The following is a 26,071-nucleotide window of genomic DNA, read 5'->3' on the forward strand; positions in this document are numbered from 1 at the left end:
TCTGTTCTAGTCGCAGGGGCCAAACTAATTCTTCTAAGACATAAATCTGATCATGTCACTGTCCTACTCAAGAGCCAAGTAGCTCCCTATTGCTTCTAGGAGGAAATATAAATGCCCCAGCTTGGCATAAATAAGTCTCCACAGATTTGCTCTAACCTACCTTTGCAGGCTTATTACACATAACTTGTGTCCACACACTCTACATTACGGTCAAACTGGCCCATTTGTTGGTCTCTAACCTTAGTATTTGATCTCCTCTCTCTATGCCTTTGCACCTGCTATTGCCCCATGTCAGGATATTTTTCTCCTTATCTCTATCATCACCGAGCCATCTTCAAGGCTTAACTCTAGCTCTTCCTCTAAGAAGACTTCCTTGATGCTGCTAGAGTTCTTTCTTGTTAGGATTACTAGGTGAGAACTCAGGTTGTCTGGACAGTGACAAGGTGAGAATTCAGGTTGACTTGACAGTTCTCTGGCTCAGACCTTTGGTTTGGGCCTTTAAAGGGAGTTTACACCTTCGGAATTGAAATAAAGATGGGTATGGGATAATGCAAGGGCTTCTGGGAAGAACCACTTCAACCAATGAGCTTGCTCCTCCTAGAATTCCTAAGGTGTAAACTCCCTTTAAAGGCCCAAACCAAAGGTCTGAGCCAGAGAACTGTCAAGTCAACCTGAGTTCTCACCTTGTCACTGTCCAGACAACCTGAATTCTCACCTTGTCACTGTCCAGACAACCTGAGTTCTCACCTGGTAATCCTAACACTTTCTCTTCCCCAAACTTATGTTGACAAATTGTGTCTCCAATGCAGGAGAATATAAGCTCTTTAGGGGAAGATATTGACTTCATTCTATCATTAAATCCCAAGGCCTAGCCAAATGGTGGGAACACAGCAGGCACTTAGCACATGCTTATTGGGTTGGACAGTATCATTTATTTCACGGGTAGATCATCATTTCAGCTAAGTGGGCATAAAACCCATAGAACCATAGAGCTTAGTGTTCCCTAAGAACGGCTATTACTGCAGCAGCCAAAAGAGCTCAAACCTTGGGGTCAAGGAGCTGCTCTAGTCCTGCCATTAAACAGGGAAGTAACCCATGGGCCGGTTCCTTCCACTTTCTAAGGCCCAATTTCCCATATATCAATGGGTTAGCTCCTCTATGGGTATTTTATAGAACATGGTGACAAGACATAACAGAATGGAAAGGTACAGATCTATTCATTGCATAAGACCACAGACTTAGAGCTGTCAGGGATGTCAGAAGTCACCTACACCAAATCCTTCAAATTGTTATTGATAAAGAAACTGAGATCGATGGAGGTGACATTCTTACCCATGATCTCCCAGGTGTAAGTGGCAAAGCTTGGAGATGAACCAGAGCTCTCCGCAATGCCCCAGGGCCTCCTATTCTGGGATCAGCTCCAGTGGAGGACCTGCCACTATTGAGAAGATTAGGGATCCAGTAGGAAATTGAAGTCAGCAGAGATAATAACTGTTTTAATCCTTTACTCACTGGTCTGTTGTGGGGAGAAAGTGAGAGAATGTAGGCAAAATGCTTGGTAAACCTTATTGATCCTTGGAAAGATCAGATCATCTCCATTTTATGTTTCTCTTTTCATTGGTCCTTTAAGAAACAGACACTCAGCTGGTGGTGGAATTAGCCAATATCTGTGTCCGTTCAATAACTATTTATTAAGTACCTACTCTCTGTTAGACACAATGATGAATACTGGGAAAACAAAGAACGGCAAAAGGGAGCCCCTTCCCTCAAAGAGGTCACGGTCTCATAGGGAAGATATAGACAGGATAAACTGAGGGAAGGCATGTATAAAATGACAGGGCTAGACTAAATAACCCGAAAGTCCCCTCCAGCTCTAGATTTAATTGTCTGTGAGGGAATTGTATTTGAGGGCCTCAAAGATTCCAACCCAACAGACAAATGACCACAAAGTGTCCCAAGTGAGTGCAGATGTCCTTGAACCTACCAGAGCAAGTGGGATCGCTTTCAGGTTTGGGGGTTGATGTTAGCTTCCAGTGAAGATTGCGCCTGAATTCCGGCTGGTCTTCTGTGTGGATCAGCTCAAAGACACTTTGATGTAAAACATCTGTCTGGCAAGGAAAACAAATGCCACAGTAGGGTCATATTCTGTCCACCAAGTGTTCAGTAAAGTCATTAGACTGGGCACGTCGACAGTCATTCATTTGTTGAACCCACACATGAAATACCCCCCTCCAAAGTCTCTTTGATACCAGCTTCTGAGGTTGAGAGAGATTTGGAGATATATAACTTTCCAGACATTCTAAAGAGAAGGCCCCAAACATCCAGAAAAATGGCTCCTGTTCACCATCTTTGCTATTACATCCTGGTCTATTCCTCCATTTGGAAGGTGGCTTGACAAATGTCCAATGAATTACCTGAGGACCGCAGCCCTCACCAGATCCAGCACTATAGTCAACAGTTTTGTTTCAGATGTGGAGGAGACAAGTGTCTAGCATTCATTCTACTGTCCCACCTGCTACAATGGAAAATCACAAGCCTCCAAAGCCTCCTGGAAGCTCTTTCCTTATGAAATGTAAATAGCGCTTAAGATGCCCAAGGGCCATCTTGCAGACAAACCATCCCCATACCTTTGATCTCTTAGTTTGTATTCTTTTATTAAAAAGGGAGAAGCCCCCTTCACTGGGAGGAATCATCTGTGGCCAGCTGGACGTCTGAGCAGCTGTGGGATGAAAACGCTCCATGGCATGTTCTAATTCTGAGGGATTATTTGGAGGCAGCTCAATATGGAGGAAGGCTTTGTAAACACGTCAAAAAGAACACATAATTCAACTCAGTTGCCTTCAATAATTAAAAGGAGTTAAGGGAGGCCAGCTTCAAATGAGAGAGATTAAGCAGCCCCATCATAGAACACAAAGCACACTTTGAAGAGTTTCAGAGTATATATTTCAAAAATAACAACTCCAGACTTTAAATTAGAGAGAGAGAGAGAGAGAGAGAGAGAGAGAGAGAGAGAGAGAGAGAGAGAGAGAGAGAGAGCGCGCACTTAGTAGGATTATAGTGAATATATATTCACCTATAAAAGGCTCAAAATGAGGAAAGGTTTTTATTTCTTATATCTTAAAAACAAGGTGTCTTCTAGGATTTTTCAATAGCAATCTGGTCATTTTTACAATAACAGGATTCAAATTCAAGAATGCAATGTTTACAGTCTGGATTGGACTCCCACCTCAGCCACTTATTATGTAATCACTTAATCTTCTGTGCCTCATCCCTATAGGATGTACTCCAAGAGGTTACAGCTTATATGAGAGAATGCTTATATGAAGTTATCTCCTATAAAAGCCTTTCATGAAAGTGATTATGGGAGGTCTGGCCAAGCTGATGAGATGGTGAGCAAACAGTGGTTAATGCCATCTTTTATTTGCTTACGGGATCTATGTTTTACAATATTCATTCATTCAGCAGAAACTTATTAAACCCTTCTGAGCTCAAAGAATAGAGCTAGATATACAAAAATAAGAAAATCACTTGCCCTAGGAGAGCTTGGGAGAGGGGGCAGAGGATCAGAGGGAGACGGGACACATACAAGATTCTATCCTGTGCAATCCATCCTTCATATAGCTTCCAAGACAATATCCCTAAAGCCTAGATCTGAGCACATGGAGCATCTTCATTAAGTTCTTATTGCTCCTAGGGCACACTAGAGACTCAGCGGAGAATTCGGATTCTCCACAGCTGAGTTCCAGATGACTTCTTTAGACTTCCTTTATGCTCATTAGTCTTCTTTACTCAAAGTTCCAATAAAATCGCCTATTTTCTATTGCCAGAACTCAGCACTGCACCTCCTGCTCCTTGGAAACTTTGTCCAAATTGTCCTTCGTGCCTAGAATATCTGCTTCTGTCTCTCTGCCTCTTGGGGATTCTTGCTATCTTCAAGATTCAGATTAGATGCCACCTCCTTCCAATTTGTTTTTCTGAACACATACACCCACACTTTTGCAAATGTGTCATATCCCTAGATCAGGTGTTTTTAATCTTTTTTGGGGGGAGTCATTGCCTCCAGTTGCAGTCTAGTGAGTTTATGGACCCTCTTCGGAGCTGTTTTTAAATGCAAAAAAGACATTAAGAAGGAAATCAAATTATTGAAATCTTTATTGCAACATTTTCCCATCCAAGTTCATGGAGCCCCTGAAATCTCTCCATATACTCCTAGACTCCTAGTTAAGAGCGTCTGTTCTTAACTGGTAGAATGTGAACTAATTGGCTTTGAATCCTAAATATCTAGTAAAATAGTGCTCAAAATATCATTCCTGAATGGATCATCCATTAAACACTGGGAGGCTTTACTTCCATTCAATATACTCTGAGACATTTGCTACAAGTATTATTATTCCTATTTTATATTTTATAGATTATATAGATTAGGAAACTAAGGCATATAGTGGTCAACTAGCCTGTTCAGGGTCACATAGTGTGATTATTTTTGCAATGATTTTGACTCCAGATCTTTCTACTTCCAATGCTGCTCTCCAGCCATTATAACATATTGTCTTTAAGAGGTTCCAAATTTTGCTTAAAATCAAACTGTGATTTATGGACAAGGAAGGAGTTATGGCCAAAGAAAAATAGAGAACACTGTGAAATGCAAAATGGATGGGGTTTTTTTCCTTTTTTTTTTCCCCTTTTTGATCTGATTTTTATTGTGCAGCATGATAAATGTGGAAATGTGTTTAGAAGAATTGCATATACTTAATCTATATTGGATTACTTTGTCTAGGGGAAGGGAGTAGAGAGAAGGGAGAAAGGGAGAAAAAAAGTGGAATACAAGGTTTTGCAAGAGTGAATGTCAAAAACTACTTTTGCATGTATTTTGAAAATAAAAATCTATTATTAATAAAAAAATAAAATAAATTCAAGCTGAGAGGATACTGGGAATAGGGATCAGGGAAATGGAAGCTAGTGCTCTAAAGAAGAATTCTGTTTGACTTCATTGGGAAGCTTTCTATTTCTGTATGTATAAACTGTCTCTACCCAACAACTTTGCCCCAAAAGCAACTTAGGGAAGAGTCTAAGTGCTTGGGTTAGGTTCAAGATCTGGCCACGTCGCCAGAAGGCAGAAAATCAGTCAGTCACCTAGACATTTCTGAAGAAACATCTAGTCACATCAGGTCACACAGACCAACAATCTTATCATTTTATTAGCATCCTCTAGGGATTTGATCATAAAAGCTATGCTAAGGTCTGGGTGCACAAATAAACAAGGGAGACAGTCTCTGACCTCAAACAATTCACTTTCTAGTAGGGGATGTGGCCCATAAAGGGGCGTTCAGGTGCGAAGCCCATTGGGCCTTAGTATTCAGTGACAAAACAGATATCATTGTCCAGCCACCTGAGATTACAGTGGAGGGCAAGGAGACAACCGGATCCAATGGCCCTGCAGTTTACCACAAAGATTATAGTTGTGATTCTCTGCTCAGTGAATGTCCATGAACAGCCCATAGAATGGAATCTGGGCCCACCCTTTTAAGAAAGGGGAGATGGTGGTGGGATGCAGAAGGTCAGGGATGAAGTTGGGGCCATTGAATTCATCCCAGGATGATCCCATCATCCTCCACATAGTCATGCAAGACTGAGCCATGACTGGAGCAAGTGATGGCACCTCAGCCCTTGAGAAGACCTAAGGTGCACATTTACAGATTCGCTGTATGGAGTCTAAGCTGCTCCTGGCACTAGGATTTCTACATCATTTTTCTTATCAGGGACTCCTGGGCCTTGGGGTTTTCCTTGCTTCCTCTCCCAAGATATTATCTCCTGGAAGTTGCTGGACCTCTTTCTGGTATTCTTCTTCCTCTGCTGTACCTCCTATCAAACGTGGTATCCGACTACTTACATTTGCATGGGCAGTTTTCTCCCTCTTGCTTCCATTTTCCATTTAAAACCTTTTGGCCTAATTCACAGCAATTCAGGTTAACATAGTTTTGGTTGCTTCTTATTAGGGGAACTGCATAACCAGACAGAAGCTCACCAAATAAAAATTGACATACGTATGTGTGTGCATATATATATATATATATATATATATATATATATATATTTATATTTATATTTATATATTTATATATATATACATATGTGTGTGTGCTTGTGTATATATGAATATGTCTGTGTATATGTGTGTATGTATATTTATGTGTATACATATATATGTGTATACATATATATGTGTATATTATTTGTATGCATATATGTGTATATATGTTTATATTGTATATTTGTATTTATATATATATATATATATGTATAAATGAATATGAAAGGGTAAGTGTGAAGGTTCAGGCTAGCTCCTCTGAAGGGCTCAGAATCAGTCCTTGTCAGGATAAGCAAAGTCCTTGCCCCACGTTGGGCGCCAAATTGTAAAGGTCCAGGTCTAATCCCAACTCAATCTCCCAGCCAGACTGACTCTCCAGGCTCAATGCTGCCTCTTTTATCCTCCCAGAGAATGGGCCTGTGAGAACTCCCACAGCCAATGAATTTGCTCCTTTTAAAGGTGTAAACTCCTCTAAATATGTAAACTCCTCTTCAGAAGTCCAAAGGTGTAAACTCCCCTTACAGGCCTGAACCAAAGGTGTGAATTCTGAGCTAGAGAATTGCCCAGACAACCTGAGTTATCACCTTGTAATCCTAACATGTGTGTGTATCCAACGGGTCAGTAGCAGAATGGATGGGGCAAATAGAAGTGGCTGAATGGCTATGTTCAACTCTCTGCTCTAACACTAGTCCCTCTCTGGTTTTGCAGGGAGCCGTTACTGCTCCTGCCTGGAACACTGTGGCTCAGCAGTGCTTCTGCTGGTATTGGTGAGGTCATTCCTTATGTAGCCTAGTGCTTGTCATCCTCATATAGAATATTGGTTTGAAGGACACTCAATAAGTGCATGGTAGAGTGGGTCCAGACATTCCATGGACAACACTGAATGCCTTGAATTTCAGTAGGGCACATTGGGTGGAGCACTGGGCTGGGAATTAAGAAGACTCCTCTTTCTGAATTTAAATCTCACGTATAGCTATGTGGGCCTGGACAAGTCACTTCACCCTGTTTGCCTCAGTTTCCCCATCTGTAAAATGAGCTGGAGAAGGAAATAGCAAGTCCCTTCCAGTGTCTTTGCCAAGAAAACCCCAAATGGGATCACAAAGAGTTGGACATGACTGAAACATGACCAAATGACAAGAGTGTCTCAGGGTGTCTGAAGATCCAGAATTCCAGGCATCGGGAACCCAAAGCTTGTACCAAGGCTTCAGTGGGAGGCACACTCACCTGATGGAATCCCAGGTAGTCCTGAATCGTGTGAGATGAGTAAAAGATTAAGCCCTCAGAGGTGACCACCAGCACAAAGCCATTCAAGGCCTGCAGGAGAGAAAAAACAGACGCTTCAGGATCAGCTTCTCTTCTCCTCTTGTCTCTCAAATCACACAGCCCAGCAACAAGGCTTCATTAGTAACCTACTGTTTGCTCTGCACTGTGCTAGGTCCCAGGGTACAAAGACAAGAAATAGCCCTTTCCCTCCAGAAGCCACTACATCATCTTGATTGATTGAGAGAGCCTGGTTTTCCATGAGATTTCTCAGACTGTAATTCTAAGGAATCATGAAATTTTAGAACTGAGTGGAATCATCCCATCTGTCTTCTGAATTTTAAAAATGAAATTCCCAAGACTAAGAGGTCAAATAAAAGTAAAATTCCCAGGGTCTCCCAACAACTTAGCAGCAAAATCAGGATTCCAGCCCAGAGTTCCCAATCCTTCAGTGCCCTCTCCATGGCCTCCGTGGACATTGCATGGAGGCTGCCAGCAGGGTGGGAGGCTAATCGCCGAAGGACTTTATATGAGACTGAGTCAGAATTTGCCCTGGTTAGCATATTCGAAGAGAAGGCATCATAGTGTCCATCGAAAACCGAAACATATGTTAAAGGGAAAGAGAAAACCAATAGCAAATTTATGAAGGCAATTCCACTTGATCCATAAATGGATACTCATCAATAATAATAATAGCGATGATGATGATGATAGTCAGCATTTATATAGCACCTATAAGCTAAATGCTTTTCAAATGTTAACTTTTAATTTTCCAAAATTAATATTAGCTAATGTAAAGTTTTCTACTTGGATATAAATAGTCAATAATAAAGATGAAGGATGGGGGATCTATAGGCTAGAAAAATCTGGGAATTTTAGGGCACCAAAAACTCAGGCTGAGGCAGTAGTATGATACGGTCGTCAAAGGAAGAAAATGAGCATTTATTAGTAAAAAATACCTGTTCTGGGCCACGCACTGTGCTAAGTGCTTTGCAAATATTCTCTCAGATGATGTAGTTCTAAATGTGTTAGAATAACCGAGAAGTCACTTTACTTCTATGAAGGAAGGAAGGAATAAGTAAGGCATTTATTAGGACTTTACTGCATACAAAACACTGTGCTTTACTGGGACACATCTGGTAAATGGAGAATTATACAACGTGATTTCCTAAGGTTTTTCATAGATCTTTAATGAACTAAAACCTATCTGATTTCAGGTTCATTCAGTCAATCACCAGTCCATCTGTCCAGCCAGAACAACAGACGGCCTAGAGAACCCAGAAGAAGAAACACTTCTTGACTATGCTAAAGGCTGGCCTATTTTCTGCTGTTGTCGGCCAGGTTGTCCTTGAAGGAGACGAAGAGAAAGAAAGAAAGGTGAGACTTTGAAATACACAGCTAGGGGACCATGAGCAGCTAGTGTTCTGGCATAGTTTTCTCATCTGAAAAAATGGGGATAATCGTAATCATGGTTCCTATCTTCTAGAGCTATTCTGTGGCTCAAATGAGATGATTTTGCAGCCTCTGATAGGTTCGTGTCCGACATGTTGTGAATACAAGGAATACTGTTTTAGGGCCGACTTTCTGTGACATAGATACATTATTCAGATCATTCTATCTCTTCCTTCTCTAAACCACTAATTAATGTATTGGTCTTCCCTTGAGTTTCTAAATTTCTCATTTACTTTTTTGGAATAATAAGCTCAGCCACCATTATTTTTTTTTCTACTTGAGAGGAGAAACCCTTGTACTTGGAAGCATTTTCTTAGGCTCTAGGCCAAAAAAATAAAATAAATGATTGATCGTCTCCTGCCATTCTGGGATCTTGGGACACTTGCTGTCCTAGGCTGTGTCCAGATTGCTCTAGGAGTATTTACATGGCACGCAGCTACTCTGTTTACTTAACCACACAGCAGGCAAACAGGCTCTGTGTGTGATATGTGTGAAAGATGCAAAATGTGATTTCCTGCTGAGATGATTTTCCATGGATATTTATTCTAGGGCAAAAGAAATCGTCCAGATTCTCCCCTCTCTCACTTAGGATATTCACACAAAGCCAGTCAGTAAAAAACCTATATTTAACCTACCTTTTGCCCTGCATTTATTAAGGCAGTTTTTAATGGGATCTTCCTGCCTTTTCCTGTGCTGGAAGGATAACACGGATTCCCTCCTATAACAGGGATTCTGAACTAGAATCCTTAGACTTAAAAAAATGAAAAAGTATCTTTCTTTATAACTAGCCTTTTCAATCTTCTATATTTGATTTAAGGCATTTAAGATTCTTCTTATGCGAAGGGGTCCACAGGCTTTATCAGACTGCCAAGGGGAACCACGGCTAGGTGAAGACCCTACAAGGCCCCATATTAGTCCTGTACATATATTTTTAAGAGATCATAGCTTTTTAGGTGATTTCTAGATGGCATTTCTTCATCACCCTACTCAATAGCTACTACATAAGAAATAGAAACAAAAGACATTCAAAATCACATTATAGTCCAAAATATCAACTTCTTGCCTTTGGACTATCCATGCCTTTGAACATTCTGCCCTCCATGCATGGAGTACAGATCCCAGTATCTGTCAAAGCTCATTTTAGGTGCCATCTCCCACACAGATGATCCTCTTCTGATCCACCAGGTGTTGGTGCTCTCTCATACCCAAACTTATTTTGTAATTATTTACCTGTTTATTACTCCCCCCCCCAACTAGAATATAAGCACCTCAAAGCCGAAGAGATTTTGTCTTCATGTGGCTTAGCATCTTGCCCACAGTAAGTGCTTACTAATTGCCTTTTTGGTCATTTAGTTACCAGAATTGTTAACAAAGATGAAAATTGTTAACATTTGTTAACAATGAACAACATAAGGGGGCAGCTAGGTGGCACAGTGGATAGAGCACCAGCCTTGAATTCAGGAGGACCCAAGTTCAAATCTGGTCTCAGACTTCCTAGCGGTGTGACCCTGGGCAAGTCACTTAACCCCAGCCTCAAAAAAAAAAAAAAAAAAAAAAAAAAAAAAAAAAAAAAAAAAAAGAACAACATTTCAGTGATTTTTCACCTCTTCTTTTTTGCCTCTTCTACCCACTGGGGTATTTCTAAAACAACTGAAATAAAGATATATAGAGGTGTCTGAAATCTAAAAAACAGGAAGAAGAAACTAGTGAAATAAAGATAAAAGGAAACTGGCAATGGATTTCTGTTAGAGAAGAAAGCTTTTATTTGCATTTGAGAGTTGGCAAGAAAATACCTAATAGACAATGAAGAAAAAAAAAAAAGCCAGACTCCTAAGAAAAAACAATCTTCTTTGAAAGTTAGCTCTTTGATAGTCTTCAAAATGATTGCATTCATTAGTGTTACATTTATACTGTATGTCCCTCTGCCTCTCTGTCCCTTTGCCTCTGTCTCCATCTCTCTGTGTGTCTCTCTTTGTCTTTCTCGCTGTCTCTGTCTCTGTCTCTTTCTTTCTACCAGTTACTTTTCTCATTTTGTATTAGCCCACCCCATTCTTGGGATGAGGAGTGGAGGTTAGTCCTGGGTACCGCCATAGTATCACAATTCAGCTCTTATGGTCCCAGACATAACCTATAGAAAAATGCACTGCTCTTCCTGCTCTAGCTCCTGTGCCCCTAACAGTGTGCAATCTATTTAGACAAAATTAGTCACAATGACAGCACTGACTCTTAATCATGAAACGTTTACTAAACAAGAAAACAAAAGCAATGATAACTGAGTCACGCCAAAGCAAGGAATGTCCACAGGGACAGGGCATATACGCTGCGACTTTACATGGATTTCTGTAATCATCTTCTTGGAGTACCTCACAACTGTAGACATCAGACCTTGATGCCCTTGGTTTCTTTACAGTCTGTAGCACACACTACCTGCTGGTGAAGACCGCTTCTCTGAAACCCCCGGCCTGCTGAAGCAGTGTCAGACACTTTTAGCACAAGGCCACCCCTAGCAGGCTACTGAAAAAGTGTCAACCTATTTCAGTGAAGAGCAATTCCATTAAGTCAAAGAACTACAAACTCTTCAGACATTCTCTTGGGGCTCTGAAATGTCTCCCTCTTGATCCAAAATGGCTCCTTCTGGGCAGTGGGGACTACTACTGTCAAACACATGAAAGTTTTCCAACTCTCGAGATATAAATAGTGATAAAGGGCAATAAGCCCTGCAACTTTCTTTCCCCCAGAAGCCAGCTTCTGAAGTCCTCTAGCAGCCTTCAAAGCTCTCCTCCAACAAATAAAGCAGTTGCTAAGTCTATCTGGTTTCAGTCAGTGTGCTCAGCTGATTCACAGCAGATCTCTCTTGTCTTTGGGTTTTTTAATACAATATTCCTTTCAAGCATCAGGGGCAGCCTTCATCATCAGCTTCTCTCTTCATATTGAAGGTCCTGTATCTTTGGTTCCCCAGCTTCTGATTCCTGCCCTTAAACTTCTGAGTGACTTTGCTCTTTCAAGGCAGGACCCTTCTTATATTGATTGATTCATCTCTAACTGAGGTTGAAGAAGCCAGAGTTCATAGTTCTATCATTTGTAATATAAACAATAAACCATCTCCCCATGATTCCTGCCCAGTTCTTCGATTTATGATGGTGGTTGTTTTTCAGAACCTTCAAAACCCTGAAAATATTCTACATAAGTGAACTGGTGGATAATGCCGCCTTGCAGAAATCCCAAGTTTGGTCTGCACTTGGGCCTTTCAATTCCCTTCAAATGGATTCTCTCCAACATTAATCTGCTGTTGACATAGTGATATGATGATGTCGGTACCTTCAAATGCAAGATCATACAATATTCAATAGAGAAACAGGACATGAGTCATACTGACTGGTAGTTGGTGAGTGTCCTGAGGGATTACTGACAACAGAGAAAAGAAAAAAACGACTCAATGATTATTATTGCTTCTGTTTTCTCTGTTTAAAAGAAGTGATCTTTAGAATGGGAAAGTGCATAAAAATGGTTAACAGGGAAAGCCAAATTCCAGATAAAAGAATTCAGAGCACAGATCCAGATGAACTAGAATTCCCAAGTTCTGAAAGGTGGCAGCGATGACTGTGGAGTCTTGGGCAGGGACTTTGCAAAACTATATAAAACAGGGACAATCAAAAAAAAAAAAAAAAAAAAAAAAAAACAAGAGAAGAGCTTGCTTTTTGTTGCTTTTCAAAAGAAAGAAAAGTCTGAGGTAAATGGGAAGGTCAAAAAATTAGCTTTTATTTTTGTAACCATTCTGGTATGCATTATTAAAAGGATGCTTTGAAAGCAATAGTTGCAAAGAGCTACAAGGTCTCATCAAGAAAAAATAAGGTCAGTCTAACTTGATTTTTAAACAAAGCTGCTGTAGCCATCTAACAAGGGAATGAGTATGGCCAAGCTGAATTTGAGATGTTTCCTGCTGCCAGTCTAGTGGAAAAGGAAATGAGAAAGGCTCTAGAAGAAAAGCTAAGGATTCAGAATTAGATTAATGACAAAACCAAAAGAATTTGTACAGTTTATTAGTTTTATCAATGATTTGGATAAAGAGATGCCGCATGCTTATCAAAGTTGCTGGTAACACAAAACTGAGGAAGTGAGAGAGCATCTTAGATAAGAGAATCCAAGTTCCAAAAAGACCTGAACATGATCTTATCTTAATTAATGAATTAATAAATCTTAATTAATTTGTAATTATCTTTGGATAAGACTAAAATTTCCTGGGATAAATATAAAGTCCAACAATTGGGTTCAAATAATCAACTCTACTAGGACAGGGTGATGGAGACATTGGCAGGTGAAAGTTCCAGTGAAACAGATCTGAGCCTCTTAGAAGATCATAAGGTTAAGATGAATCCACAATGGGAAAGAGTTTCTTCTGAGGCAGTGGATTCCTCCTCCATGCTGGATATTGTCAGTATTCCAAAGGTCAAAGGTATACAGACAGTCTGGGTCTAAGTGAACTGGGAAGTCCCTTCCAATTCTCAGATTCTGTGAAAAGGAAGTGAACTCCAGGAAAACATGGGAGGGCCAGATGAGACCAGCAGATAATTATGACCCTATCAGGATTTTAACCATGACTAATGAAAAGTGGAGAGAAAGTAATTCCTTTCCCTTTCATTTGTGAATAGCCTGAAGGCTATTTGGCAAGCCATTCATTCCTCATTTGGCAGACAAATCACCTTCCTTTCCACCAAAGTTGGGGCTAGGACTGAGATAAAACAGAAACATTTTACTTTTGAGTCCTATCCTTGGCCTCTAGAATCATGAAAGCTCTTCTAAATGGACTCTGCTTTAATCAAAAAGATTCAGTTTTAGAGAAAAAGACACAAATAATTTGGAAACAGGGGCTACCTGCCAACCTGAAAACATAAGACAGGCTATTGGGGGCCAAAATTCAATCCTACTACTTGGAAGAATGTCCAATTCAGAATAGGGCACTCCATACCTCTCTAGCTCTCACTGGGGAAAGAAGGGGGCTGTATTATTTGATCTCAAAGGTCCCTTCCAAGTTCCCATCCTAAATTACAGTTATAGAGCTGCTCTGGCTATCGTTTCTAGTATGTATAATTTTTATATTTTTTTTGAATCCTTTGCACTTGTGCCTAAAACTCAGGAAGCAATTAATACACACTTAGTTGATTGAATTATCTACTATAATTGCATTTCACCAAAAGATATTTGTTCTCTTCTGCCACTTCTCTAACACACACACACACACACACACACACACACACACACACACACACCCAAGTCTGCTGATGAAGTACAGCCCTCCCATCACTAGAGCTAAAATCATTGGCTCCATGACTTTCATTGCTAATGGCAATTTGAAACCTTGACATCCAACCCCAGCCCACTTTCTCCAACTCACTAATGCAGAGACATGTCAGAAGTCATTAGGGTCTGGCGAGCACATTGCGCCAAGCTCAGCTATTGCAGCTCACCACTCCCCTTCATTGCCCAGGTCTGCATTTTTCCCCTTCACTTTCCTTTATTCTGGATACAAATGGTCTTTCTTTTTATTGAGGAGGACCCAGTGGGTGGGAATTTACTCCAGAGGTTAATTAGTGCCCCCAGTGCCTGGCCCTCAGCCCATCATGCTGATCGTCAGCAGAAATGTCAGTGGCCAGATCTCAATAAGCCCTTCACTGAGGTCGGATTGTTTGTCCTGAGTTAGCAATAAAGACTGTGATTATAAATTATAGGACCAGAGATTAGAGCTCAAAGGGACCTCAGAACCATCTATCCCAATGCCCTAATTGTTCATATAAGGGATCTGAGGCTCAGGGATGTAAAGGATTTGCCCAAAGTCACTAAGGTAATAAGAAGCGGAGAGAAAATTCAAACTCAGTCCATGACTCCAAAATCAGGGCTCTTTCCACTGAGCCCCCAACTAAACGGAATCCTATAAAACTGGTCTTAGTGATACTTGCTAAATGGAATTGTGCTGGGTTTTGATTTTTGGTGGCGGTATGGACTGTGGCTTCCTTAGCATAGGGCACTCCTGATGATGAAATTCCTCCTGTCAATCCAAGTCAGAAATTCTCACACAACTTCATCCTAGGAAATGGTCAAGCATCCTGAAAGGGCTCATGACCTCCTCAGAGTTAAACAGCCAGGATATGTCAGGGGCCAGGTCTTCCTGACTCTAAGGTGGACCCTCTGTTCCATATGGCATTTTCCCATGATAAGAACAAATGATTTTAAAAAGAACTAATGATAAATAATTCATGCACACACTGTAGATATAATTTATATGTATATATTTATGTGTGTGTGTATGGATAAGTCATTGAATAAGTCAGTCCAATAGTATAACTATAGTTCATTTTTAAAAAGTCTTAATAGAATCTTATAAATTTTTTTTATTTTTAAAAGGTCTTAATAGAATCTTATAATTTTTTTTATTTTTAAAAGGTCTTAATAGAATCTTATATTTTTTTTATTTTTAAAAGGTCTTAATAGAATCTTATATATATTTTTTATTTTTAAAAGGTCTTAATAGAATCTTATAATTTTTTTTATTTTTAAAAGGTCTTAATAGAATCTTATAATTTTTTTATTTAACTTCAAAACCCTGAAAATATTCTACATAAATGAACTGGTGGATAACGACTCCTTGCAGAAATCCCAAGTTTGGTCTGCACTTGTGTCTTTCAATTCCCTTTAAATAAATTCTCTCTGTACACTAATCTGCTGTTGACATAGTGATAATGATGTCGGCACCCTCAAATGCAAGATCATACAATACTCAATAGATAAAAAGGACATGAGTCATACTGACTGGTAGCTGATAGTTGAAAAGGAGCTCCAACATCACTTTTTCCTATCTATGCCAGAGCTGAAATCTCCTTTAAATTATCCCCCATAAAGGGACACCCAGTCTTTACTTCAATGTTGGCCACCTTCTTGTTTAAGCCCTCACCATTTCTCCTCTGGAATCCTGAGAGCGAGAATTTTTCACTTGTACATTTGTGTCCTCACTATCTAGCACAGCTTTTGATATTTAGTAGGTACTTAATAAATACATATTGAATGAATGAACAAATGGATGGATGATTGAATGAATGCAAAGTACATGCTTCTGATCCTAGGCCAGGTCAATTCTAATGAAATCAATTAGAAGCTTGAGACCAAACAGGCTGAAATGGGTGGTGTATTAAATTAATTAATAAGTCAGCAGATAGCTAGGTATCTTGGCCAGAAGTTTCATAGGGAGAGCCTCTCCTGGCTTCCTCATTCATGGGTGCTAAGTGATCAGGAAAATAATAACTCTCCTCAAAGTTCCCAGCAAAATGCTATACCTTAGCCCAGCGATTCTCCTGCTAGATATATACTCTCCAGGGAAGTCAATGACAAAAAGAAAAACATCACACAAAACTTCATAGCAGCACGTTTTGTAGTATTAAAGAGCTGGAAACAAAGTAGATGTCCCTTGATGGAAAAATGGATGAACAGATCATGGTACATGAATATAATGAAGTTATAAGATACAGTGATAAAGAATAACAAGATGGAAATATGAAATAATATACAGAAGAATAAACGCAACAACATATATGTGAATAAATAATATGTGTTATGTATATAGACTATAACACAACTTGAATATGATGGAATTGACACAGTAGCAGAGAAAAATGGCAAAGTAGAGAGAATTCTGGGCCTGGGGTCAAAAAGACATTTTCATCAGTTCCTTAGAAACTTCCGAGCTATGGGACCGTGGACAGTTTACTTAACCCTGCTTTCCTCAGTTTTCTCATCTGTAAAATGAGCTGGAGAAGGAAGAGGTGTGAACCACTTTAATAGCATTGCTAAAAAAACAAACAAACAAACAAACAAAAAATGAATGGGATTGAAATGAACAATGAAATTGTGTGAAACAACCTCGAAATTATAAAATATGCAAAGGCACTTCCCTCCCTTCTTTAAAGAGATGGGAGGCTGCAGATGGAACACTATGGATGTCAACTTTTTTGCACTGATTTGTTTTGCTGACATGCATAGATAGAAATATAGATATGTATTTTTTTTCTTTTTCATTCTCTGTTATAAGATATGGCTCTCTGGTTAGAGAAGGGCTACACTGGAAAATATAGCTGATGCCAAAACAACAGATATTTATTATTAAATTAATAGAAATTGTATGTTACATATACATAGTTAATATAAATTATGTATTATATATAAAATATCTAAATTTAAATTTTTAATTTTTTAAAGCAAACTAAATAGATTTGAGAATATGATAAGCTAGCCAGAAGGCTTTGGTAGAGTAATTTAGGCCATGGCTCAACCCCACTCACCTCCTTTCTTTGCCCAGCCATACTTAATCTGACAGTTCTTTAATTTAAAAAAAAAAAAAAAAAAAGGTACCCACTGTTAGGAAAATCCCTAAACAATCAATCTCAACAAAAGAGAAGATGCATCTCTTTGAGTGTGCTAGACAAGAGTCCAATGAGAAAGCATGCCTGGAGCATTAACCTGGAGGAGGAGTTTGCCCTCGGGCACAATTCTGCCAGGGCAGCGCCAGCTTCGGTCCCCGTCGTGGCGGTGGCTCTCGGACCAGTCCTTGGCACTTCGCTTCTTCTGGGTGACTGCGGTAAAGCAAAGGAAAGTATTTCAGTGCTGAGCTAATGTTTACCAAGGAACTGCTGGGAATGTCAGCTTCTTTTACACACGCCTCATTCACAGGGCGTGTGGGGCCAGACTTCTCCAAAGGAAGATGGCATTACATTACACACCCAGTAGGTGCTCAGTACATGTTAGCTGGATGCATGGGGTTCCTATTATTCAGCAGAGGAGGGAATTGTTATGGATGATATGTTTCCCGGGCCCTTTGGTTTGTCTAAAGGATATATTGGGGATCTGGTTAAGAACACCATCCTTTTTATGCCATAATATTATTAAAACAGAAAACACTGCCCAGCCTGACCAATGATGCGAATGATGGATGTCAGAAATAACATTTTGCATTAGATTCTAATTTTTTTAATTATTATTATAAGGATCACTTGAATCCCTTTGATAAAAAGTTTCATCAATTGCTTCCTTTCCATTTCCACTGCCGCCACGCCAGCTCATTTTCTGGTGCCTAGGCCAGAGGCCAGAACAGCTTCTTAACCAGGATTTTTAGCTCTCTTCCTATTATTCCCTTCTACACAACTAGGTTATTCTTTCTAAAGCATAGTTATGTCACTTTCCACCTCAACAACTTTCCATAGAGCCCATGAAATAAAGAAGCAAGTTCTTGACCTCACAATTTGAAAATATAATAATGCGATGATAGGTTTTATTCCCTAGTGCTCAAACACAATGCCTGGCACACAGCAGTCACATAATAAATGCTTGTTGACTGACTATAACATGGTAAAATAGAACTGAAATTAGAAAGGAGCTGAGTTCAAATACAGTATTTGTTGCCTTCTAACTGGGTGATCTTGGTTAAATCCATTGATCTTCTTCTCTTCACTCCTTCTTCCCACTGGTCTCCAATTCCCCCTTTTAGGGGTGGATCAATAAATCCAATATTCCATGAGTATTCCATTCCAGTTCCTTTCTGAAATAAAGGGCCTTCCCTATCCACTTTCCCTCGTATGTATTGCCCACCCTCTTAATTCAGATGTAAGATCCTTAAGAGCAAGGGCTGATCTTTGCTTTTGTCTTGGTATCCCCAGCCCTTAGAGTAATGTTTGGCATTCAGTAAGAATTATTAAGAAATATTTGTTTTCGGGGCAACTAAATGGCCTAGTGGATAGAGTGCCAGCTCTGAAGTCAGGAAGACCTGAGTTCAAATCCAACCTCAGACACTTAATATTTCTTAGCTATGTGAGTCTGGGCAAGTCACTTAACTCCACTTGCCTCAACAACAACAAAAAAATTTTTTAAAAGGTAATATTTGTTTTCATTCACTTGTTCATTCATTCTTTATTTTCAGATATTTGAAGACCACCAAATCACTTCTGAATATTCTCATTTCCAGGTTAAATATTCTGAGTTCTTTCAGTTAATTCTATTATATTATGACCTATAGCCCAGGGCACTGAGACATTATGTGATTTGACCAGGATCACAAAGACAATAAATGGAAAAAATAAAAACTTAAATTTATGTCTTTCTGCCTCTAAGGACATTTCCTTATCTACACTTAATCAATTAATCAATACTTGTTAACTACCCACTATTTGCCAGGATACCAAATAAGAGGCTAAAAACAGTCCTTGCCTTCAAGGAGCTTACAGTCTAACAGATCCATATTAGGATCCAGACTTCATTCTGCAAATATGCCCTATACTTTCTCATTTTGTGGATTTGCTCATGGGACTCCTTTTTTTTATTATAGCTTTTTATTGACAAAACACATGCATGGGTAATTTTTCAACACTGACCCTCACAAAAACTTCTCTTCCAACTTTTCCTCTCCTTCCCTCCACTCCTTCCCCTAGATGAAAGGTAATCCCATGTATGTTAAATATGTTAAATTATATGTTAAATCCAATATATGTATGCATATTTATACAGATATCTTGCTGCATGGCACTCCTTTGGAATATCCTCCCTCCCTTATTTTACCTCCTCCTTCAAAGTCCACCTTAAATCCCACATCCCTCAGCAAGCCTTTCTAAAAGCTCTACCTTTGGGGTATGAAGCAAATTAAGTTGCCCATTGAGGATCCTTCTAGCGCTCAAGTCCTGCAATCCCTTCCAGACCTATACAACACTTTGCTCTGCCTCCTTTTTATGCACTTCTTAGATATAGATCTTTGAGGCAAACTCTTCTCATCAATGAAGATGAACAACTCTTGAAAAGTATCAGGAGCAATGACATTTAACTCAAATAGAATGATGAGACACTAACCTGTAGAAAGGAATTGCTATAGACTGCAACATATAAACAGTTCTAAAATGCAACGTTACTTGTGATTTATTACTGTTTCTTTATTTTGGCAAATGTTTTCCAATTACATTTTAATTGGGATTGGGCTGTTCACAGGAGCGGGGCAGTATGTTTGACACATCTGGCCTAGAGCACGAGGGTTAAGTGACTTCCTTTAGTCCCATGGAGTGTATGAAAAAAACAGGTCTTAACCCCAAGGCTCCCAGACTATAATGAAGGTCATCTGACCTGCAGCTGCAACCTGCCTCTTCAGACTGGGAGATGCTTGAGAGATGCAGTCTTCCTTTTCTCTGTATCCCTTAGCCCAGTGATTTGACCGTAGTAAGTATTTAAGAAATGCTTCATTAGAGGTATTCTGATGGAAGTGGAGATCATCAACATAAAGAAGATCCAACTCACTTCCAGTTGATCAATGATGGACAGAAACAGCTACACCCAGAGAAGGAACACTGGGAAATGAATGTGGATTGTTAGCACTACTGTCTATCTACCCAGGTTACTTATACCTTCGGAAGCTAATACTTAATGTGCAACAAGAAAATGGGATTTACACACATATATTGTATCTAGGTTATAGTGTAACACTTGTAAAATGTATGGGATTGCCTGTCATCTAGGGGAGGGAGTGGAGGGAGGGGGGGATAATTTGGAAAAATGAATACAAGGGATAATATTATTTAAAAAAATTACTCATGCATATATACTGTGGGGGGAAAAAATTCTAAATTAAAAAAAAAAAAAAGAAAAGAAATGCTTCATTTATTCACTTAACTGGGCCACAGGCGAGAGCTGAGGTCCAGGCCCTTTTTAAACACTGCATCTCTAAGAGCTAAGTGTTATGGATGGTATACCGCAGACTCAATTAATTTGGGAGGGTTGAATTAAACAATCTTACTTAATCTTCACAAAAATGTGAATTGTAGAGTGCAAATGATTTTCCCACTTTCATTGATGAGGAAAGTTAAGCTTTGAGAGGAGAGAATTTGCCCAAGGCCACGCATATGCTAAGTGCCAAAACCCAGATTAAAAACCCAGGTCTTCTGACTCCCAGCCCAGTGTTCCCTTGCCTTCCCTGTGTCACCTCCTATTTGTGTCTTAAAACACTGAAGTGGAAAATCTGCTCAATTCTGGAAGAAAAACATTACCTATGTCTAACCCTCCTCTTCAGCCCTCTAGCAAAGACTAGACACCTGATCCCCATTTTAGCAGGATTAAGGTTTTAGCAAAAGGCTGACCAGGCTGTTAACCACTGCGGAACCAAAGCTGATTGTACTTAGTCCTCTCCCTCCAGGCTGCTTCCTCCTAAGCTCTGTTCAAACCATCTTCTACAGGGGCCCCTTCCTGATTTTTCCAGTGCCTAACAGCTACCCACCCCAAGCCCTACTCCCTCCCACAAGTACAAGTTACTTTGTGTATAAATATGTAGGTATACATACATAGGGGGAATGTATACACACATTTTTTAAATTAAGTTTTCTATCTATATGCTCTTTCTCCAAATTGAACACCTTGGAAGCAAGGGTATTCTTTTTTTCTTAGCACCTGACACAAAAATCCAGTTTCTGTTGTCATGTGACTATGTCCCTTTTTTTTTAAGTGGACATTGGAATAGTGGGTTTAATCCCAGGGCTGGAATTCTTGTAAGAAGCCTAAGTACACATTTATTCCTCTTTTTTGCTGAGAGGCCAAGGAGGGCCCCTGGTTCCAAAAGCGTTGCAGTAGTATGATCAATAGCAATCCCCTTCCCAGACTGCATTGGTACACTTTGGTCTTTATGTCATAGACATGGGAACAGAGGGATGTGGATTTAGCGCTAGAAAAGCCCTCAGAGATCATCCAATCCAACTTCATTGTATAGATAAGGAAAAGCTGAAGCCACAAAGAAGGGAGCTGTCCAAGGTCATGGAGTTCATAGGCAGTCAAGCACGATTAAGGTACAGGTTCTCTGTGCCTAGCATTCTTCCCATTACACCATGTGGTCTTCCTACTGTGTCCAAACTCACTTTGGGCCATTTCCTCTTTTTATGGAAGAGATCAAATCCTTGGTCATTTGCACAGGACGTGTCCTTTTGAAGGGCAAGTGATGCAACTAGAGATTAAATGGTCACTTAGAGATCTGGGAGCTACTCTAAGGTGCTCCGAAGATGTCTTCAGAAGGATTGCCCTTACAGATGGCTGATCTCCACTCTGAAGGGATTCTAAGCATAGGATTGGAGAAAATGCACAGGTTGAGCACTCCCAGTATCCATTCTCAGGCTGGCCATTCACTTTCTGTGGGACCATGAGTAGGTATCTGGCCTTCAGTTTTTCTTTTGTAAAATTAGGAGATTGGCTAATTTTCAATGCTCTTCTCTCTGCAGCAATCTGTTTAGACAGACACTTGGGGGTCTTAGTCCTCTAATACATTTTAGATAGAGTCTACTCTGTTCCCCAGGTACTGGGAAAGCTATTTATGTAACGATCCCAGATACTTGAGACAGAGCTATAGCCCTTTTTTACAAAAAATCAGTCTAGCCTCTCTTTTGCTTGCCTCTTCTTTGTCTCTCCACAAATAGCCTTACAAGGTCTCCTGGGTCTCTCCATCATCACAGCTGTCACACTAGTTCAGGTTGATGGAGTGAAGACCAACTGGAGACCTGATAATGGCCTCCCCTGCATCCGGGTGGAATGCATCTCCCTCCTGTCTGTTATAATTATGTCTCATTTTAAGAGCGGGCCAGAGAAGCAGGCTGATCTTATTTCTAACAGCACAAAATCTGAAACTCCATGGCCAACAACTTGGATTATGGTCCATGTCCTGCCCTCAGGAAGTGACTCTCATGGTAGGAACCAGGAGACTTCAGGGAAGAGAAGTCATAGCCCCATCTCTATGGAGCTTTAGGATGAAAAGACCAAAATGACATTTAGGTTGATAAGGTAATGGAGTCCAAACCTTGGTCCTGACAATGGAGGAAATGTGAAAAGTAGAGAGATGGGACCATTTCAAAATCACATAAGCTAGGAATTGGTAGCCATATAAATCAATTGGTACATAAAAGGGAGGCAGAGACAGGATAGTCAGAGGCTTCCCACTGCCTAATACAGGAATGACTTCACATAGTCCACTAAACTAACAGTTCTTTTAAAAAATATTTATTTATTTAATATTTTCCAGTTACATTCAAAACATTTTTTATATTTGTTTTTAAGATTTTTTTTAAGTTCTAAGTTCTCTCTCTCATCTCCACTCACAATTAAGAAACCGCATGTGAAGTTATACAAAACATTTCCTTAAAAGTCAAGTTGTGAAAGAAAACATGCATCTCCCACCCTGATGAAAAGAAAAACCTCAAGAAAAACTAAACCAAAAATAAAAAGAGAGATAGAGAAATAGAGCCTATTTCAAGCTGTATTCATAAACAATCAGTTTCTTCTCTTAGATAGAACATCAATAGTAGTTGTGGAGTAGTTGTGGATGATTGTACTACTGAGAATAACAAAGTCATTTACAGCCAGTCATCCCAATACAGTTCTATTACTTTGTATACAATATGTTTCACTTTGTTCATGGAAGACTTTCCAAGTTGTTTTTCTCTTTCCTGAGAACATCCTGCTTATCATTTCCCAGAGAATAATAATATTCCATCAGAGAAACTTGCTTTGAATTTTTTTACAATTACTATTGGTAATTCTCTCTCTCTCTTTTCACTCTGCTCTTTTTCAAAAGTGTTTTGCTACTGACCACTCCCTGCCCCCCATATGCCCTCCCTTTTATCACTCTCCCCCACTTCCCATATCCCTTTCTTTTCTATTTTCCTGCAGGGTAAGATAGATTTCTCTAGTTTCATTGAGTATGTATGCTATTCTCTTTTTGAGTTAATTCTGATAAAAATAATTCACCCTCTCCTCCCCTCTTCTTCTCCACTGTATAAGCTTTTTCTTGCCTCTTTTTTTGGACAGATATTAATTAGTGATTCTAAGAGAGAATCATCTCTCACTCATTTTCTTTGCTCTCTTCCTGATTCCATTCCCTGAGCACTTTCAGGTAGGAAGGGATGGTGGGTTCAGAAAGTCCTCATGAATGAGAGAATCTTCAAAGCCTTGACAAAGAATTCTGAGACTTGGCTATAAGAAGGGAGCAGCAGCCAAAGGGATTTCCTTAAGCACAAGCTTGACTATATGATCCCCCTCTTCAATAAGTTCCAATAAATCCCTATTATCTCTAGAATCCAATATCAAATCCTCTGAAATTTAAAGCCCTTCATAATTTGACTTTTCCTACCTTTCTAGTATTCAAATACCTTATTGCCTCCTATACTCTTTTGTTGTTCAATCATTTCAGTCATATCTGGTTCTTCTTGACCCCATTTGGAGTTTTCTTGGCAAACATACTAGAGGGATTTGAATTTCCTTCTCTAGCTCATTTTACAGATGAGGAAACTGAGGTAAATAAGCTAAATAACTTGCTCAGAATCACACAGTTAGTGTCTGATTCCAGATTTGAACTTGGGTCTTCCTGACTCCAGATCCAGTGTTCTTACCACCGTACCACCTAACTACTCACACACTCTACAATCTCAATACTTAAACTAGGAAAAGATAGGTAACATATCAATATCTAATCAACATTGATGCAAAATATTGAATAAAATATCATCAACGAAGTTGCAAGAGAAAATTAAAAAGATTATACGCTATTACAAGGTCAAATTTCTACTAGTAATACAGGAAATGTTCATTATTAGGAAAACTACAAAGAAAATAGGTCATATTAATGACAAAAGCAATTTTAAAAATCACATTGATGTAGAAAAAAGTGTTCTTTTTTAACAAAATGCAACACATATTAAATAAAATTAAAGCATAAGAAAAATGAAGTTTTCCTTAATAGAGTAAATCTTATCCATCTACATCCAAGATTTAACATTATCTATTATGGTGAAATAGTCTAGGTCTTCCCAATAAGACCAGAGATAAAATCTGTCATTTGGTCAACAAGTAATATTTTTTTTTATCAGACACCAGGTATTGTGCTAATCTGGGGACAAAATTCAAAGCAAAAAATATTCCCTGGTCTTAAGGAGTCATGTTCTAATGAGGGAGAGAGAGTGTCAATAACTTGGTAATTATAAATATATACAGTGAAGACAGAATGTAATTTCAGCCAGACAGGACTTAGCATCTTGGGACAGGGGAAGGGTCAGGAGTTTGAGTTCAAGGATTCTAGTGGTAGAGACTGAAAAGGCTTTCTGCAGAATGTGGGATTTGCGCTAAGTCTTGGATTCACCCAAAAAAACCCTAGAGGCAGAAAAAGACGGGTATATTCCAGGAGTAGGAGCAAAGAGCCAGCAAAAAGTCCAGAAATGGAAACTAGAGTGTCTGTTGTAAGGAACAAGAGCTGGGCCAGCTAGGTAGATGGAGAGAGTGTGTGTGGCGGGGGGGTAATAATGCATGTTAAGATTGGGAAGATAGGAAGGAGGCAGTTGTGCAGAGCTTTAAAGCCAAATAGCTTGGCCAGGAACAACAAAGAAGTCAACGTTGAAAGGTTTCCTTATCAAAATAGTATGATGAAGGAGCCAAGGATTTGACATGCTTTAATATTTTTAAAGGGAGAAATTGTTAGGGATGGCTAAAGACTAAAAACCGGGACTAATCCTATCTGACCTAACTAGTTACAGAAAAGCAACAAGCCCTTTCCCATTGCCTAGAATTAAAGTAATGGGGCTGGAAATACTGGAATAGTGGAACCTTCTTTCTCTAATCCCTTAATCAGACTAGCCTCAGGGGCCTTGGAACCTCAAAGTCTCAAGTACTTACAGGAGGCAGATCTGGAGATGCTATGATGCTTAGAAGAAGGAAAGGGGAAGGACATTGAGGAGATCAATAGGCATAGGGGGAGAATGGAGGGGGAGAGGAATTAGAGGAATTGCTAAGCATGGGAGACAGAAATAAAGGCAAAAGGCAAGGACTGCCTCAAGAAGCTTACAGTCTAAGGGAGGATCCAACATGCAAACCAATACAAACCAAGCAAGCTGTACTGGACAGGAAATACTTAGGAGGAAATGAAGTGGTCAGAGGAGTTGGGGAAGGCTTCCTGTAGAAGATGGGATTTTAATTGGAGAGGTGAGGAATCGGAGCAAAGGGGAAGAGTATTCCAGAATGCCCAGAGAAGAGAGGTGGAAGGTCTTGTTTGTGGAATCTCCAAGAAGCTGATGTCACTAGATCAGAGTATATGTCAGAGAGTAAGGTAGAAATAAGCTAGAAAGAAAAAGGGCTTTGTAGACCAAATAGAGGATTTTGTACTAATCCTGAAGGCAATAGGGAGCCAATGGAGGTTATTGAGTAGGGGGTAACACAGTTAGACCTGAATTTGGG

General features: G+C 39.6%; 1 protein-coding gene across 1 annotated transcript in view; it reads right to left on the bottom strand.

Annotated features, from left to right (window-relative positions):
• Window positions 1–26,071, bottom strand: part of LOC141540411 (aryl hydrocarbon receptor-like) — a 59,650-nt gene that overhangs the window by 16,877 nt on the left and 16,702 nt on the right. The window contains exons 3-5 of the mRNA XM_074264424.1: window positions 17,306–17,418; window positions 7,313–7,402; window positions 1,985–2,108 (exon numbers count right to left, since the gene is read on the bottom strand). Of these exons, the coding sequence (XP_074120525.1) occupies window positions 1,985–2,108; window positions 7,313–7,402; window positions 17,306–17,418 (327 nt within the window). The remainder of the gene's footprint in view (window positions 1–1,984; window positions 2,109–7,312; window positions 7,403–17,305; window positions 17,419–26,071) is intronic.

Source organism: Sminthopsis crassicaudata, chromosome 4, assembly GCF_048593235.1.
Source record: "Sminthopsis crassicaudata isolate SCR6 chromosome 4, ASM4859323v1, whole genome shotgun sequence".
Lineage (NCBI taxonomy): Eukaryota > Metazoa > Chordata > Mammalia > Dasyuromorphia > Dasyuridae > Sminthopsis > Sminthopsis crassicaudata.